At 39.8% G+C, this 17,729-nt stretch overlaps 2 protein-coding genes across 2 annotated transcripts in view; one reads left to right on the top strand and one right to left on the bottom strand.

Moving 5' to 3' along the window:
* sh3pxd2b (SH3 and PX domains 2B) overlaps positions 1–17,729 on the top strand; it is a 385,135-nt gene that overhangs the window by 55,687 nt on the left and 311,719 nt on the right. The window lies entirely within an intron of this gene.
* On the bottom strand, positions 1,697–9,006 carry LOC127569193 (EF-hand calcium-binding domain-containing protein 9-like). The gene is made up of 4 exons (XM_052013591.1): positions 8,871–9,006; positions 5,650–5,798; positions 2,780–2,956; positions 1,697–1,735 (listed from the first exon to the last, which is right to left on the bottom strand). The coding sequence occupies exons 1-4, from the start codon at positions 9,004–9,006 to the stop codon at positions 1,697–1,699; spliced, it is 501 nt and encodes a 166-aa protein (XP_051869551.1).

Here is a 17,729-nt window from a genome sequence, read left to right as displayed (position 1 = left end):
TGACAAGCAAAGGGGACAAAAACTGATACCATTTAGTGAGTTTTAGTGTTGTTTACTTCCTGATGACAGCCCCAGTGACCAAAGCTTGGGAAGTGGACTATAATTTAAAACATTTCTTCATTTTGCATTGAGGAGAACTAAACTTATTATACCAATCATAGTCATTTGAGTGGTTAAAAAGTTATATAAAAGAATGGAACGGGGTGAGTGGGGGAAGGGGAAGAGGACTAGGAGTTACACATCAATTCAGCTATACTCATGAATAATATTTTTGTTTTCATTCTGCTAATCATACTGTGGTTATCTTAGTGATTTCAATAATTGTGCTACTACCACAAGATTCCATCTTGTTGAAAAGATTTTATTTTTTCAGTTCCCCATCTCAAAAGTGGTAAATGTTATATTGTTTTTTAAATAGATGGAATGTTCGAACATAATGAGAAACAGAAAATCATGCAAGTATAAACTAACTATTTCCTGAGTATGACTATTGAAATTAGACATTTAGTTTAAATTCAAGTTGCTTTGCTGCAGGAAGATCTATATAAATAGAAATGCTTTAAAAAATGTATTAAATTAAAAGTAAGGTTTGACGTTTCCCCAGAAGTCCATCTTTCATTGAGGTGAAATAAGCTGAATGAGGAAATACTATCATGTTGTTATGAGCACACAAAAGATATATTTTGCACAATAAAATACATGACAGAAGAAGAGTGAATTAATGTTGCTTTCACCTAAGACAAATGCTTTAGGTGAAATTAGGTTGTAATGGCCTGGGTTCCTGATTCTGTGAAATCGACACAGTTTAGAGATCAGTGGTATATTTTACAGATTTGGTACATGGCTACATTCATGAATTCAGGATTTATTTCTCAGAGGCAAGGAATAAACCATTGGCTGAGAAGGTAAATGGGACTGATGGGATTGCTCTGAAGAAAACAAAATGGATGGCACTGTGGCTGTTCCTGTAATCTGGATTCAATCCTGACCTCTGGTGTTGTCTGCATGGAGTTTGCACATGATCCCTGTGACTGTATTGCCTCTTCCTGGCTACTCAGGTAATCTCTCCTATCACAAAGATACACTAGTTAGTCAGTTAATTGGCTATCATAAATTGCCCCTGGTATAGTCGGCAAATTTGGGTGGAGTTGATGAGCAGGTTGTACGAGAAAGTAAGTGAGGGAAAGGGATTGATCTGAGAGTCAGCATAGAATTGATGGGCTGAATTCCTCCCTGGGTGTCAGGAAATATAGTAGTATGAAAAACACATGGAAATCCTCATTATTTGTTATAGACGAGGGTCTGGTAAAACTGGGCAAAAATGAAAATTTACATGTTGCTTCAGCTTCAGTAGGTCTGGAGATTGTGGAGAGAAATAACCACTTTAGGTGACACTTGGAACCAGGAAGGAGGATGCTGAGAGCAGGGATAAAGGATGCTGTTGGCAAGATGTGACATTTAACGTCTTTGGAGCCTTAGCTTTTAATATTTATATTGAAAAGTTGGAAGAATGAACAGAGGGCTGTGTATCCAAGTTGCAAATGTCACTCTAGTTAGCCAGCAATGCAATGAGATTAAAAAGGCAGATGGACAAATTAAAGCAAAACTAAGGGAGGTTAGGCTCCATGTGGGGTTATCCACTTTGAATCAAGAAAGACGGATTCAAATATTTCCATAATTGTGAGAGATGGAGCTCTCAACGAGCAAAATGATTTAATTGCCTGTGTACATAAAACTAAAAGAAAGTGTACAAATACAAAAAAATCCAAAAATGCTTAAGGAATCTTATCACAAGGCAGTTGAAAGACAAAAGATGAGGAAATATCGGACCTTCATCATTCACCATCTACATTAAAGTATTTATCATTGGAAAGATATGTTGGCCTTAGAGGACATGTAGCATAGATTTAGCAGAATGATACCAGGGCTTAAAGGTTTAATTTCAGATAGGTTACATAAACTTTGCTTCTATTCCCTTCAATTTAGAAGACTAAGGAATGATCTAATTGAAGCTCTACAACTGATAAAAGGATTTAGTTGGGTAGGTCGAAAGAAACCATTTCCTTTGGTAGCAGACATAATCTTAAATGAGAAATGGACTACGAAATAATGAAATTAGGAAGCACTTTTTCTTGCAAAAGATAGTAGAAATCTGGAATCCTCTTTCCACAAATGACCTGAGGATGTTAGATCAATTTAATTTTTCAATAGCAAGACTGATTTTTTAATAATATGTTATGAAGGAAAGAAGAGCAAGTGTAATCAAAGTCTAGATCAGTCATGAGATAATTAAATGGCAGAACAGTCTTGTGGGGTCTGAATCGTCTATTCCTGGCGTATCTTGAGTCATTTGTTAGCTGCATTACTGCAAGGGGTAAATATAGTTTGTGATAATGAAGGATATCGATCTAGTGAATCCACACATTGTCATGTTATTTCTTGGAAGATGGATTGAAACCAATCTAGATAGCAAGATTAAAACCACCTGTCTGCACTAGCTTGCTGGGTGTTGAATGAAATCAGTTTTACAGTCTGTATCCAGGAATAGGTCTTTTTTGTGATAAGGAGTCAGCTTAACATTGTGCTGGTAGGGACAAAGTGAGGCTTGGCTAAAAATCTATTATGGTTGGTGCCTGACTGACACTGAAGTATGCCCACCCAGCTGAGATATTGAAACAATCCAATTGAACCCCTGCCCAATGAGAGTCATTACCTTCACAAAAGAAGGGGAGAAAATTGGAAGAAAGGGTATTTCAGAACTACAGTTTTACCATCTTACCTCACCACTATTTCCACTATAATCCTGAAACATCTGCAAAAAGGCACGTCCTTTGATATTGAAGAGAAATCCTGCAGCATAAAATTCAGCTGGGGAAATGGTATGCTCCCCATCCATATCAAACAGGTCAAAGATGGAGCGAGAATGACGATAAAGAAACTGCTGCTCCATTTTATCCTGTAACATTTAAAACAAATAGTGATTGTGTGCACGGGTGCCATTTACCAGAACATGCTGTAATTTGACTTTATTGGTCTTCAAGAGCTGTATTTCAGAGCCCTTGAAACAGGAAGAATTCTGCACAATTAAATAACTTTGATGGAAGAGACCTAAGTTACAGATCACTGAGAAAAACATCTAAAGACACGGAAGGCATTCTTGTCTCACTATTGGATTCATATCACCATGAAATAAATATATTGAGTGATAACTGGGCTCCTTTTACCACTTATAGTCAGTGAAAGACTTTACAGTTGACATGGGAAAGGAGCTGGAGTCAAATGTCAGTGCTCAGACCCTTTATAATGGACATAAAATTCTGGTGACAATGGGTTCAGGAGTTTGCACTCCAAATGCCCTGCAGCCCCTCAACTCAACCAAACCACATCCTGCAGTGCAGCTTCACATCCTCCATCAGAAACTCACCCACCTGCCAGGAACACGCCTGTTTTACCCATAGCTGTATAATGCACCCATGAGTGCTCATATTGATGTATTTAATGGATTAGTGGAAGCAGAATATTCAAAATTTTAGAATATTTCAAAAGCTACTTGAGGAATAAAGGGTTTATATTTGGCCAACACAAGAATCTTTCTATGAATTTCCTTTTAGAATGATATGGCCCAATGATTTTTCTTTGACTTCAGTTTACTGTCCCCTAACCATAAGGTTATTTACATAGAACATAGAATATAAATCACTACAGCACAGTACAGGCCCTTCAGCCCACAATGTTGTGCCGACATTTTATCCTGCTCTGAGATCTATCTAAACCTTCCCTCCCACATCACCCCCCATTTCTCTATCATTCATATGTCTATCTAAGAGTCTCTTAAATGTCCCTGATGTATCTGCCTCCACAACCTCTGTAGGCAGTGCTTTCCACACGCCCACCACTCTCTGTGTAAAAAACTTACCCCTGACATCCCCCTTATACCTTCCTCCAGTCACCTTAAAATTATGTCCCCTTGCATTAGCCATTGTCGCCCTGGGAAATCCAACATTTTCTTTACTGTCGGAGACAAGAGGTTTGATGGAAGCACACTATATGAGGCTGCTCCAAACGGGATGAGCTTTGCCCTGTGCTAGCGTTGTCTCTGCGCCTTCTGCAATGCATATGGAAGAGATATGCATCAGAGGTCCATTTAGGTATAAAATCAAAATGCAAAGGAAGCAGACCTAGCAACTGAACCAAGCCCGAGTGTTCGTGGTTTTTTTCCATAACCGATCCAAACCTAACCCAGAGGTTTTTAAGGAAAAATGAGAGAAGAAAGAAGACTTTCTATGCCACATGCATTTTTCTATTGAACATGAACAAAAGACACACGCAGCAATGCTGAGAAAATTGTACTGACCTGAATAAAGTGCCGAGCTGGGCTGGCACTGGAGAATCCAAACCTGATCCAATCACAAATGTTTTATCAGAATAAATACCCAATTGACCCAATATGAACCCAATACAGGTTTGAGGTAGGTAGCCAGACTCTAGTTTGGTTAAGATTAGAATGCATTAGGGGGGGTTTCATGTTGTGTCACAGGCTTACCCCAATATCATTAACGTTTATTTTGGGCCAAAGACCTTGTTCCTGTGCTGTACTGTTTCCATTCCAAATTTTACACTCCAACATATTGCTTATTGAGCATAAAATTTATATCATAGACTCACTATCTCTTCTTGTCATTGCACTTAAAGGACTTAAAGGCCATAAAAAGGACCTGCACCTTTTTGTATATCAATGGAGTAGGAGAAGTATGTAAGTAACAGAAATTAGTGATGGGAAGTCGTCATGGTTGTGGCTACCCCTCGAGGTCGAGGATGATGGTCTTCGTTCCGTTGATCAGAAGTAGCCCACAGAGCAAAGACGCCTGTGCGTGTATTTGTTTAATGTGTACTTGATGTTGCACTGCAAAAAGCACACGATACTTCACAAATCAACCAATTGATTCCAATGGCATGGAGACCATGACGAATGGAGCTGATGGATTTGTTGCAGCTTTCATCCGCCTTCACAGCCATTGAGTTTGAAATAACTTCATCAGCCTGTTCCACCGTTGAGGTCTTGGTTGAATTGTTCTTTGTCAGGGACCTCACCTTCGACCTTACCGCCATGGGTGACCCTACCAGAAGCATAGCTCCAGACAGCATCGCTCTCGGGATCTCAGGACCACACAAGCTTCTCCACCACGGCAAGGTGACAATCCATGGAGAAGGATGGGAAGTAGGATAAATTTTAATGTTCTACTTATGTTTTTTTCTCTTTTGGGGGAGATACACCTCTTAAGAAAACATGTGGGTGTAGAAATACTGTCATGCAGCACCATATTTACATGTTCTACAGAACTAAGTTTCTTAAGAAAACCTGTTGGTAACCAAAGTATAGTCTAAAGCCCAAAATGTAGAATAAGGTTTTTCACACAGAGGGTGATGACTGTCTGGAATGAGCTGCCAGAGGAAACGATAGAGACAGGTACAATTACAACATTTAAAAGGCATTTAGAGAGATACATGGATAGGAAGGGTTTAGAGGGATATGTACCAAATGCAAGCAAGTGGGACTAGCTCAGGGAGGCAACTTGATTGGCATGGATGAGTTGGGCTGAAGGGTCTGTTTCTGTGCTGTATAACTCTAATACTAAAATAAATCCATACCTTGTTGGCAATTATGATGCAAATTAACATGTAAAACTCATCAAATCCAATCTCCCCTGAGGCTCTCCAATCAAACATAATGAAAGTCTTTCTGATGTGTTGTCTGCTCATGTCTGTGATGCATCGAAGGAAGTGAAAAAACTGAACATCTGAAAGATAAACGTGAAAGGGAATGTGCTGTGAAGGTTGTTGAACATGTTTCAGGATTACAGATCTCTTATTGCTTTGCAATTAAATCTCCTTTATATGGCACCACACAGGGATATTCCTTTCCTATTCCCACAAGTAGTGGATAATTGGAATTGGCAGAAAGCTTGCACCCTTTTCTTGTACATGAGGTAAGGCATTACCATAGGCTGAGAATGAAGAACAATTAAAAACAAGTAATCTGAATTAGTATTGAATTTAACCCTTTTTGATGTTTGAGGTCAACTTATATTTGAAATTAACAAGAGGGGGCAAATCCTATCAATTCCAGCAGATCATTGGAGTGTTATATTGACCTTTTTTTCATAAGTCTATAATTTTGGAAGATTTATAGCGGATCGATTCTGAAATTCTGATAACACTGGAGAGGGTACAGAGGAGATTCACCAGGATATTGCCTGGATGGAGCGTTTCAATTATAAGGAGAGACTAGGTCTGTTTTCCCTGGAGTGGAGGATGTTAAGAGGGGACGTGATTGAGGTATATAACATTATGAGAAATATAGATAGGGTAGATTGCAGGAAATTAGGGTAAGGGGTAAGAGATTTAGAGGGGATCTGAGGGTGACCTTTTTCAGCCTGAGAGTGGTGAATACCTGGAATATATCGCCTAAGAGAGTGGTGGAAGCAAAGTCAATGACAGCATAAATGTCTAGATGAGCACATGAATTGCATTGGTATAGAAGGCTAGCGGCCAAGTGCTGGAAGATGGGATTAATACAGATGGTTGTCCACTGGTCGGCATGGATGTGATGGGACAAATGCCTGTTTCCATGCTGTATGACTCAATAACTCTAGGTAGAACCTTTCAGTGCTGAATATGCACACTTATCGAACCACACCAAATAGGCAACAGCAAGCTCTCTCAGAAGTGATTATCTCCACTAAAAGCCTGTCCTTGGGTATTGGTCAGCCACTTTCAAATCTGCCAGCATCACCGTTCTCAGAAATCTACCTTGACACCTCTTTTCTTGCAAGTTACTACTCATTGTCAACTTCTGTGTTCTAACCAAAGCCCTTGATTGAATTATCATTCTCCATATTCATGCCTATCTTTGCTTTATGTTTGAATACCCCAATTTTCTTTTCAGCCTTGACAGAATGTTGAGGTGGCCTTTATCAAAGTGTTAAATGACATTCATTATCACCATAACTGCTGAAGACTGTACATTTTCATTCTTCTTGACCTATTCACAGCTTTCCGGACAATTGGCCACTCTCTCTTCCCCATTGGTTTTCCTCAAGGATTGATTCTATTCTCATCTACAGGTTACTCCTTGGTGGGATGACTCAGAGACACAACATCATGTCCTGCATGTGTGGTGATGACATGAAGCACTCCCTCTCAAACACCTATTGGATCATTCTGTTGTCTTAGATATGGCATACTATTTATCTGACATCAACTATTGGATGTGTATAATTTCCTACTACTAAACATGGGCAAGAATGAAACCATTCTCAAGCCATAGAGTACACAAACAGGCCCTTCCATGCCATCTTTACAAATCCCATTTTCCAGCACTTGGCCCATAGTCATCTAAGCAGTATCATTTCAAGTGCTCATCTAAATGCTTCTTAAATGCTGTGAGAGTATCTGCCTCCACCACTCCCTCAGGCAGCGAATTCCAGATTCTAAGCACCCTCTGGGTGAAAAAAATTGTTCCTCAAATCTTGTCTAAATTTCCTACCCCTTCCTTTAAACCTATTGCCTCTGGTTATAGACACCTCTGATAAAAGGGAAGCTTCTCAATATCTACCATATTTATGTTCCTCGTAAATTTGAATATGTCAGTCTGATTCCCCCTCAGCATCCTTCACTCCAAAGAAAGCAAACCCAATCTATCTAGGCTGTCCTCATATTTGAAACACTGCCACTCAGGCAACATCCTGCTGAATCTTCTCTGCAGTTCCTCTTGTGTAATCATATCTTACAAACCCAGCTTCCTAGCCACTTTTTCCATCCCAGGAACTGGCCTGTAGACAAACCAGACCATTTACAACTTTAGTGCTGTGTTTGTTACGGAGATGAGTTTTCATCCATGTGTCCATCCATCACTACAGCTGCCTATTTCCACATTGAGTTCTACCCTTGTTCCACTCTTGAAATCTTCATCTATCCTGTTATTACCTCAAGACTTCATTTTACTGATACTGTGCTTCCAGCTCCAATCCACTACCCTACATAACCATGTGCTCTTCCAACCCAATGCTCCATTCTTAACTTGCAAGGAGTCCCATTAATTCATTATGCCTTTGCTTGCTTCATTACACTGGGTGCTGGTCCAACAATGCCTTGATTTCAAAATCCACGTCCTTGTTTTTCAAATTCTTTCTCAACTTTCACCAACTACCAACCCCAGCACTTTCTGTGAAACAGCTTCCAGCACTACAAGCCTTCAGAATTCATTATTCCTCCAATCTTACCTCTTGCAATCTCCTCATGTTAATTGCTTTGCCATTGCAGGCCATACTTTCAGCTGCTTTAGTCCTGAACTCTGGAAGTCTCTCTCTAAAATTCTCTACCTCTCTTTGTTTAAGGCATTCCCCACATGCACCTCCTTGTCCAAACACTTCTTCATCTGCACTACCATCTTTTTTGTAACTTGGTCTCCAATTTTGTCAATCTTTTGTTTGATCATATCTACGTTAAGTTCCCTGGAACTTTCATTATGTTAGTGTTACTACATAAATGTAAGTTGCTGTTGAACATCTGTGCTTCAACCCAGAGTGGTCAAAGGGAAAAAAATGAACTGCGTAGGCACTTGTAAGACAATTTGTTTGTATCCTTGACAATCTAGCACTTTCTTAGTATGGTTTTAACATCTATCTGAATTTTATGGTTCAATTCATAGTGGAAGTTGAACTCACATCACCTTAACAAAAAGCCAGAAGTGCAGCCACCTAAGCCAAGTCAACAGCTGAAGAACACAACCAGAATATCTCTGGATTCATTTTTTACTGCTGAAAATATTCAATATTAAAGTTAATTTTCTTCCTGGGATTTTATCTTACCGTTTAAAGTCCTGCTGTCATGAACATCCAAAAGTTTAAAATACTCTAAAAGGAGCACAGTATTCCTAACTGACAGCAAGACATGAATTTTGTCAAGATACAAAAAATTGAAAATAAATCCAGGCTTCAGTTTCATTTTGAAAGTCGCATTACCAGGTTTAGTGACAGAGATACAAACTCTAATTTCACTGTTGTCAAACTGAGTAGTCTAGACAAGTCTGAGGTAAACGGAAATGAATCCTACTGTTAAATAACAAAGATGTACAGTTCTGATCCATGTTTTGTGATGCGATAAATTAGATTACTTTCAAAGGTGTATTCTATTTTGTCATACAGCATGACTTCACAATGGGACTGTACAGTACTGACATAATTTAAAATTAACCAACGTTTATGGTAAATGGGTCTGCAGTTTTGCTCACTACAGTGAAGAAATGGGGAGACTACTGAGAATTTCTTTTTGTGATCATAAATCTACTTTCAACCCCAATGTTTCATCTGTTCCACAGTTCTGTACTTGGTTAAAATAAGAAGTAAACATAAACCTTAACAAGTTACTACCTTATTAGTAGCTACTGAAACTAGGTAGAGAAATGTATGCACAACTTTCAGGGCATAAATTGACCAAGATGGTAATTGTGACATAGAATCATACAGCATAGAACCAGGCCCTTTGGTCCAACTTGTTACTTAGTTACAACTAGTTTAATTCCATGAACAGTGGAATTATATTGTTTTTTTTACACCGTTCAAGAAATAGTCGTTTATCAACTTTGACCCATTAGATTATGTAGAGGCAAATGGATAAAATTATACTAGTGAATACTGGTGCAGAAAAATGAATATTCCACTAACTAATTAAACCAAGGGATACCTTTGCAGCTACTTGAGTGGCCAACAACAACAGTGCATGGTGAGGATCAAGCACCCAGAGTAAGGGTACAAACACCCAGTTTCCTACCTGTTCAATGCTGACATAGAGCAAGTCAAACAGAAGAACTGGTTTTAGAGACAACAACTACCACCCTGAATGTACCATCTATTCCTTAACAGTGATTATGTCAGCCCATCTTAGTACAAAGAAAGGACATGGATAGCACTTAAACGCAGGCATCTCCCCTTCAACTTCAACAGCTCCTTGAACTTCAACAGCACAACTGGCACAAAGTTCCTCATAATCAATGGCTTCCATATTACCATTAGCCAGGGATGAAATGGAGCAGCCACATCATATTGAGGCTACAGGTAAACTGTAACAAGTGATCCTACAAAAGAGAAACTCATCTTCTGACCCCTCAAAGCCTCTGTCCTTTCTACAAGATAAGATAAGATAGCTTTATTAGTCACATGTACATCGAAACACACAATGAAATGAATCTTTTGCGTAGTGTTCTGGGGGCAGCCCGCAAGTGTCGCCACACTTTGGGCGCCAACATAGCATGCCCACAACTTCCTAACCCATGCGTTTTTGGAATGTGGGAGGAAACCGGAGCACCCGGAGGAAACCCACGCAGACACGGGGAGAATGTACAAACTCCATACAGACAGCAGCTGGAATTGAACCCAGGTCACTGGCACTGTAAAGCGTGATGCTAACCGCTACACTACCGTGCCTGCCCCCAGACTCAGGTTAAAATTGTTCAACATGAGAAAGTGGATGCTTCTACTTATTCAACCTAAAATGCTGACTGTTAACAAGTTCAATTTCTATAATTGGAAAAACCTTTGTTGTGCTTCACATTGTGGTACATCCATACACATCATTAAGTTGACATAATTTTCTTCTTTTATTTTGAAGATACATACTTTGCACTGACCTTCATGGAGGAAGTTAAATGTAGTGATGATCACATTTTGAAAATAAAACAAATTATTTCATGAATTATTTTTGGAATCCTGTTCACTTTTTTGTGGTTTTGTTCCATACTGTGTAACAAATTTTGATGAAAAGATGATGTAGGATGCAAGTTGGTGCAATGAACAGTAATACTCCCCTGGAAGCAGAAGGAAGCCAACAAAAAAAGAGTTCTGTCAGAATTCCAGAATATAAAACAGATCATTCCTGTGTTTGGAACAGGACAACACGCTGATTGGTTTGTGAGTATCACTACTTTAGTTTCACCTCTAAGTTAGGAGAGTAGTTTAAATGAACAAACTATAATAGTTTTCCTTCATGTCATCAGTTAGAACAGCTCCAAGTAGGTGGACTTGGAGCATGAGGGGCATGGGCTAAGAGTTATGTGGTTAGCACATCACAGGAGGTGGTCACCTCGCAGCTCAAATGTGTTTTAAGCTGTGGAGTGACCACAGGAAAGTGCTGCCAGAGTCTCCTGAGCACAGCACATTCTCTAATAAGTGATGAACTTTGAGTACTTGAAAAAATTATAATTCTGTGTCAAGTGCAGCTAGAGCAAGGAGCACAGCAAGATGAGTGATTCAACAGAACCTGGTGGGAGTAGGAAAGCATTGGTGATAGTCAGTAACGAGGGGCAAGATTTGGGCACTGAAGCATGTAGATAGTCACAGACATGATTACATAGTGGTAAGTTGCCGTCTTGGTCCTTGGATCAAGGATGTCACGAAGTAGCTGCAGAACATTTTGACAAGGGGAAGATGATCAGTCAAAACTCATGGTAAACATCAGTACCAATGAGCAGGAGAAAAAGACAAGTTAGGTCCTGCAGATTATCAGAGCTAGGAAAGTGAGTTCATAAAAAGTACTTCAAAGGTAGTAATCTCCAGATTGCTAATGATGCCACACCCTAGTGACTATAAAAGTAGATAAATGCAAATGAATGTGTAGCTAGAGCGATATAGGAGGAAGGGTTTTACATTCCTAGGTCATTAGGATCAGTTCTGGGGAAGATGGTAAATATTAATTAGACCCACAATTATAATACCATGCGCAGTTCTGGTCACCACATTACTAGAAGATTATGATGGTACGTGGTCAGTTTTGGGGCTGGAAAATTTTACTTATAAAGAGAGGTTTACCAGGCAGTTTTCTTTAGATCAAGGGAGGGAGAGGGAAGGATTAGTTCAGGTGTATAAAATTAAAATGTAGTGAAAATGAAGGGCTGATTTCCTTTAGTAGAAGCATCAATAACTAAATTTAAGATGATTGGTAGATGGATCAGAGGGACGTTCAGGAAAAATGTTTGTATCCAAATAATGGTGGCGCCTAGAAATCATTGCCTAAGTGGGTTGTAGAAAGAAACATCTTCATCATATTTTAAAGGATGAGGGGCAACAGATCAAGAGTAGCAAAGTGGGCTGACTGGACTTCCACTTTGCCAGTAAATTCCCATGATTCTGTGGTTCTGATTACAAACCAGCTGTCCTCAGACTCAGTGGAGAGGCTGTTCTGCTGCAAAATGTGATTCTATTTTTTAAAAAATTTTATTTACAGCATGGTAACAGGCCCTTCCGGCCCAACGAGTCTGCGCCGCCCATTTTAAACCCCCATATTAACCTACCCGTACGTCTTTGCAATGTGGGAGGAAACCAGAGCACCCGGAGGAAACCCACGCAGACACGAGAGAACGTAAAAACTCCTTACAGACAGCGATGGGAATCGAAACCCGATCGCTGGCGCTGTAATAGCGTCGTGCTAACCACTACGTTATTACACATTTTAATTACTACAAATTTGCAATTGCAATCTAATATCCTCAGATCCTCTGAAATCCTGCTTAAATTATAGAACTGTACTTCAGTTTGTAGTTTGTCACACAGATGGTGAGAGTGAACTGGCAATTTGCTTGTCTTGCCAATTCAGCTGTTACATTGCAACTAATATTTCCGATTGGATGATTTCCATAAAACCCACAGCAGGTGACTTGGACTTGGTGGAGTCACTATGATTGAAGCTTTTGTTCTTTCCTGAAAAGACAGCACAAATATCTCTCTAGATCTAGTTCCCTACATACAATGAGGGTTGTCCAAATATTGAGGCCAGATCAACAACAGGGTGATGAAGAACTCATTTGATATACAGTTGGCACAAAATACAACCTATGTTACAATAGACCTTTCGTTGTAAAAGAGAACTTGTTGATAGAGCCAGTATTGGTATAAAATTATTCCCAGAGGTTTCACAGTGACATCAGATCAAGGGATGGGCACTAGAGAGGGATTAGGAAAAGTAGAGAAAGTGTAATTGAGGAATGAGCTTTACCATGCCCTCGTACACTCACTAATGTTCCTAGCAAACCTACATCTCACAGTCTGCACTCACTGCCAGCCATTCTACCATGATAGCCACATCACCTAAACACATTGCATGACACTCACAGAACAAGGTGGCGCATTACTGGTACCTGGCAGGAATTTGGTGGTGGACAACTGCCAATACATTGTCTTACCCCCTGAAGTTAAGAGTACTCACAATGGTAATTCATAACTAAATCTTGGATCAGCTGACACTGTTGACAATAATAGATAATGGCATACTCGTACCAATAGTCCTTCTCACATCTGACTTCTCCCTCATCCTACATTCTTCTTATTCCCATGCTGCAAATAGTACAAGCACACACCTCTTGCCTTCCTGCCTTAAATCACCACAGTACTATCATGTTACATTTCCAAAGAAATGACACCTGGCCAGATAATATTAGAAGAGTGATTGAAAAGGTTACAAAGATAAAGGAACACAGCTGTTCAGTTTAACATTCCCAATTACTGAGAGTTTTTGTACTTGGAGTTTAACCTGCAGGGTATGCTTAAGTGAGTCACAGAGCAGGAGTGAAGAGGCTCACAGCCAGAAGCAGGGGGAAAGGAAAGGCAGTACCAGCTCCAGATGGCAAACTCTTTTATTGGGCCTTTTATGAGACAGCCTCCAGGACAAGGAGATGTAATATGCACAATGAAAAGCCTAACACATTGCCAGACCCATCAGAAAGTCTTTGTGTGTTGGTAAGGAGCATGGGAGGGTCCAATGTCAACCCTGTACGTGACTTAGCTCAGAGCTTGGAACCCATCCATCCAAAATGGTAGTGATAGCCAACTCCATTCAACCAGAGCCAGCCATAATGCAATGTCTAATGGCATAGAAGTTGCATTCAAAGGGGATTTCAGGCTCCCACAATAGTGCACAAAGTTGTTCCCCAATTGATTATTAAGAATCCTGGGACTTCCCTTCAACAACAACAAATTCCTTGGTACAAAAATATGTGGAAAACTCTGATATATCACAGAGTTCTCCAGCTCTAGTCTGGGATAAACACTATGTCTGGAGTTGATATGTGCTGGGAAAATTAACTTGCTATTTTTTTTCTGATTTTGGGGTTATGGCTGGAGTGTATATCCCAGTGTGGGTACCGTACTGAATTGTTGCTGCTTGTTTGCTTAAAACCTTTGTGTGTGTGTGTGTGTTCTCCTGCCAAGAATGCTGTGTCCTTTGCTCTTGATAGCAATTTGGCCCTCTTCCCATTCTTTCTGTCATGCCACATTCCATAAGGAATGGCCATTAAGTGACCATGTCCGCCATAAATGACTATTACAGATGTTTTGAAGTGAAGCCAATTTCTATCTGCATCTGCTACATCACTTCCTAGAGAGTCAACAACTCTGAAAAAGTGGAGAAGCACCAAATGCTCTTTGTCTCTAAACAGAACTGAGAAGAACTAACCTGGAAGTAGTTGATGATCCCCATTCCTTTGGCATCTCTCCCTCATGCTCCAGGTACTGACATCACTAATCTCATTTACTCCCTGACTGTGGCCTTGGATTCTCACTTCCTTCATCAGCCTCCAACTGAGGGCCTGACTCCCTTGTGTGAGCCCAAGCTGAGGGATCCCTGACCTGAATGTTTCCTAAATCTCACTCGAACTCTCATATCCACCCCCCATTCAGGCACGGTAGTGTAACGGTTAGCGTGATGCTATTACAGCGCCAGCGGCCTGGGTTCAAATCCGGCCGCTGCCTGTAAGGAGTTTGTACGTTCTCCCCGTGTCTGGGTGGGTTTCCTCCGGGTGCTCCGGTTTCCTCCCACATTCCAAAGGTGTACAGGTTAGGAAGTTGTGGGCATGCTATGTTGGCACCGGAAGCGTGGCGACACTTGTGGGCTGCCCCAGAACACCGGATGCAAAAAGATGCATTTCACTGTGTGTTTCGATGTACATGTGACTAATAAAGGTATCTTATCTTATCTTATCTTATCTTTTGCTAATTATGGGCCAAATTCATGATCTGAACCTCACACACCAGACTCTGGCACCAAAACACCTATCCCCATCCTCACTCCCACCCACTGATTCCATCCCATCTGAGGACCACTTCGCTACTCGAACCCTGTCTACCCCATCAAGTGCACCATTCGGCACTCCATCAGTGTCCTGCAACACCCTACCCTAACCCTGGATTTGCCTGAGACTTTCATTCCATTGCTCCACAAAAGGTATCAGGCCAATTCAGTTGAGTCCAATGCCTTGAACACATAACCACCCAATTTTGCTGTCGTGGGCCTGATATCAAAGCAGTTGTTGGTTTGGTTCACAACAACTCTTTAGCCTTTCTCTTCTTGCACTGAAGAATTATTAGATTTTCATACCACAGTGAGGAATCTTCACTCTGATTGGTTGACGGTCCACACTATTGCTTTCCTGCACGTAAATGATTTAGATCTGTTAAGGGGGGCAATGCATTGGAAATGAACTTGAGGAAACTTGAATTTACTAATGAAGTTCTTAATATCTCTCTGGGCATTCCTGGTGTGGTATTATTCCTTCACCACTGACCACACAATCCAGTGAATTGTTTTATTCCAGACTAAATCCGACATGCAAAGAAAGATAGGTGACTGATTTTTAAGCCTGTTCTAGTACTGCTTTTGAGCCAGTATTGAGTTTTTAAGCCACACTTTAAATCAAAATTGAACGATGTAAAGCAAAGGACTCATGTCATGTTTTGTATAAATTTCAGCTGCCCCTGAAGTTTGTAGTGAGATAAAATTCATGGTCACAGAAATACAAGTGGATAGGAAACCATTTGGCCCATTATTTCTCTGCTACACCAGTTGCTTAACTGGATTACCTCCTTTGATCTTCATCCCAAGCTCTTTTTCCTACACATTTTTTTTTAAATAACATCACAGTATCCTCTGGAACAAACCATTGTCCCAATGACTCATTGGAGAGAACAACCCTTCTTCATCTTTATTCTTCCAATTATCTAAGCTATAAGGAACCAAGTGTAGGCACACTCTTGCAGCTATAAGTTTTGAAAGCTGTTCATGTCAAACATGTTTTGTTTCTTGTCAAGCAATACGCCAGGTAGAATTGGGTTGTGCAACATGAGAACAAGTATCACGCAGTCCTTCACTTTATTTCAACCGGTAGATCAGCTGTCATGGTGATGAAGATGGTATTGAACAGTTTCTCACGGCATGATCTAAGTTATGAAGCACACCAATTAGTCACAGCTTGTTGTAAGTTGCGACTTAAGCGCTGAATTTGTTGTCTATGGCCTTACTTTGATTTTCTAGTTAGGACACTGTAACTATTTTTTTGAAAAAAAAACAGGTTTTCCCCACATGTTAAAGAACATTTGTTTAATATAGACAGGTTTTTAATATTAATGTTGTTAATCACAGTGAAGGAATTGTCCCAGGTTCACAATCATATGCCTTTCTATTCCTGGTTATCCAAATCTGTCTCCTCCTGTTACTTAAATTATCAGCTGGTGAAGTCTGTTAAAGAATAACTTTCTTGCTGAGGCCATGTGATTATAGCAATCTGACAGAAGGAAGGTGTCAAATTTCTGCCCTTGTCTGTACAGGCATGCAAAACATGGTGAATTATCAAAATGTGCTTTCATGGCATATATTAAATTAAAACCAAGTCTTTCATGGATATGGCTCACTTTGGTTTGCCAAGTGTATATTGGGCCAGAATTTTGTGGAGACATGTGTTTGAAGTTGTAAGTCTATGATAAAGAGTCTAGATTACTTCATTTAAAAATGACAGGAAATTATATGGTAAATAGCCTGTGGGAGTACTTGCAACATGCCTTTATTTCCTATGACTTGTGCACCACTCCCTCAAAAACCCTTGCCAAGAGTGAAAAATGAATTATCATCGTCAACCAAATCATTTATCACAAATATTCTGTAATAAAGTGTGTATTTCACAGTTGAAATATATCATACCTTTATTTTAGCCTTAGCGGGCTGATTTCATACTCCAACATTGGTTTCTCAAACAAATTTACAATGACTATGAATATTTATAATCAAATTTACTGACTATATTTGGGTCATTAGAATTACATCTGTGGCTAGAAATCATTGCAGAGTTTGTGGATACACTATTACTGATTTATGTTCACCCTCCCAAGACTGTTATGGTTGAAGTAATTGTAATTTGCAAACATCAGATGACAGTAAATAATTTTATATACAGGCTCATCAACCAAGAGTTTTGTTTCCATTCTTATAGAGTCATAGAGTCGCACAGTACAGAAGTGGGCCCTTCAGCCCATCATGCCCATCCCGACCTTTTTGTCCATTATCTTTTATTCAAGGCAAGCATTGTCTACACTGAATCACTTTGTTTATATTAATGGTGACAATAGCATTTAATTGAATATTACTATTGATCCAAACAACTTCTGATTTTAGCAGTGTTTATGCTGCCAAGTTGCCTAAGAGTATTGGTTTCCCAGACAGTGAATTTTTAACATCTCCCTTAAGTATCAGCACAATGTTTTTGGATTTATGATTGCATGTAGCTTTCGGAGTTATTCAGACCAGCCAAGGTGGAAATTGGTGTTGCATGATCATGAACTTACATAAGAAAATAACTGGAATTGGAAACCCAATTTGCAAATCTAAATTGGGTGGTTACAGTGACTACAAAA

Source organism: Pristis pectinata, chromosome 4 (genome assembly GCF_009764475.1).
Source record: "Pristis pectinata isolate sPriPec2 chromosome 4, sPriPec2.1.pri, whole genome shotgun sequence".
Classification (NCBI taxonomy): Eukaryota; Metazoa; Chordata; class Chondrichthyes; order Rhinopristiformes; family Pristidae; genus Pristis; species Pristis pectinata.
The sequence above is the reverse complement of the archived record's forward strand: the minus strand, read 5'-3'. Positions and strand labels throughout refer to the sequence as shown.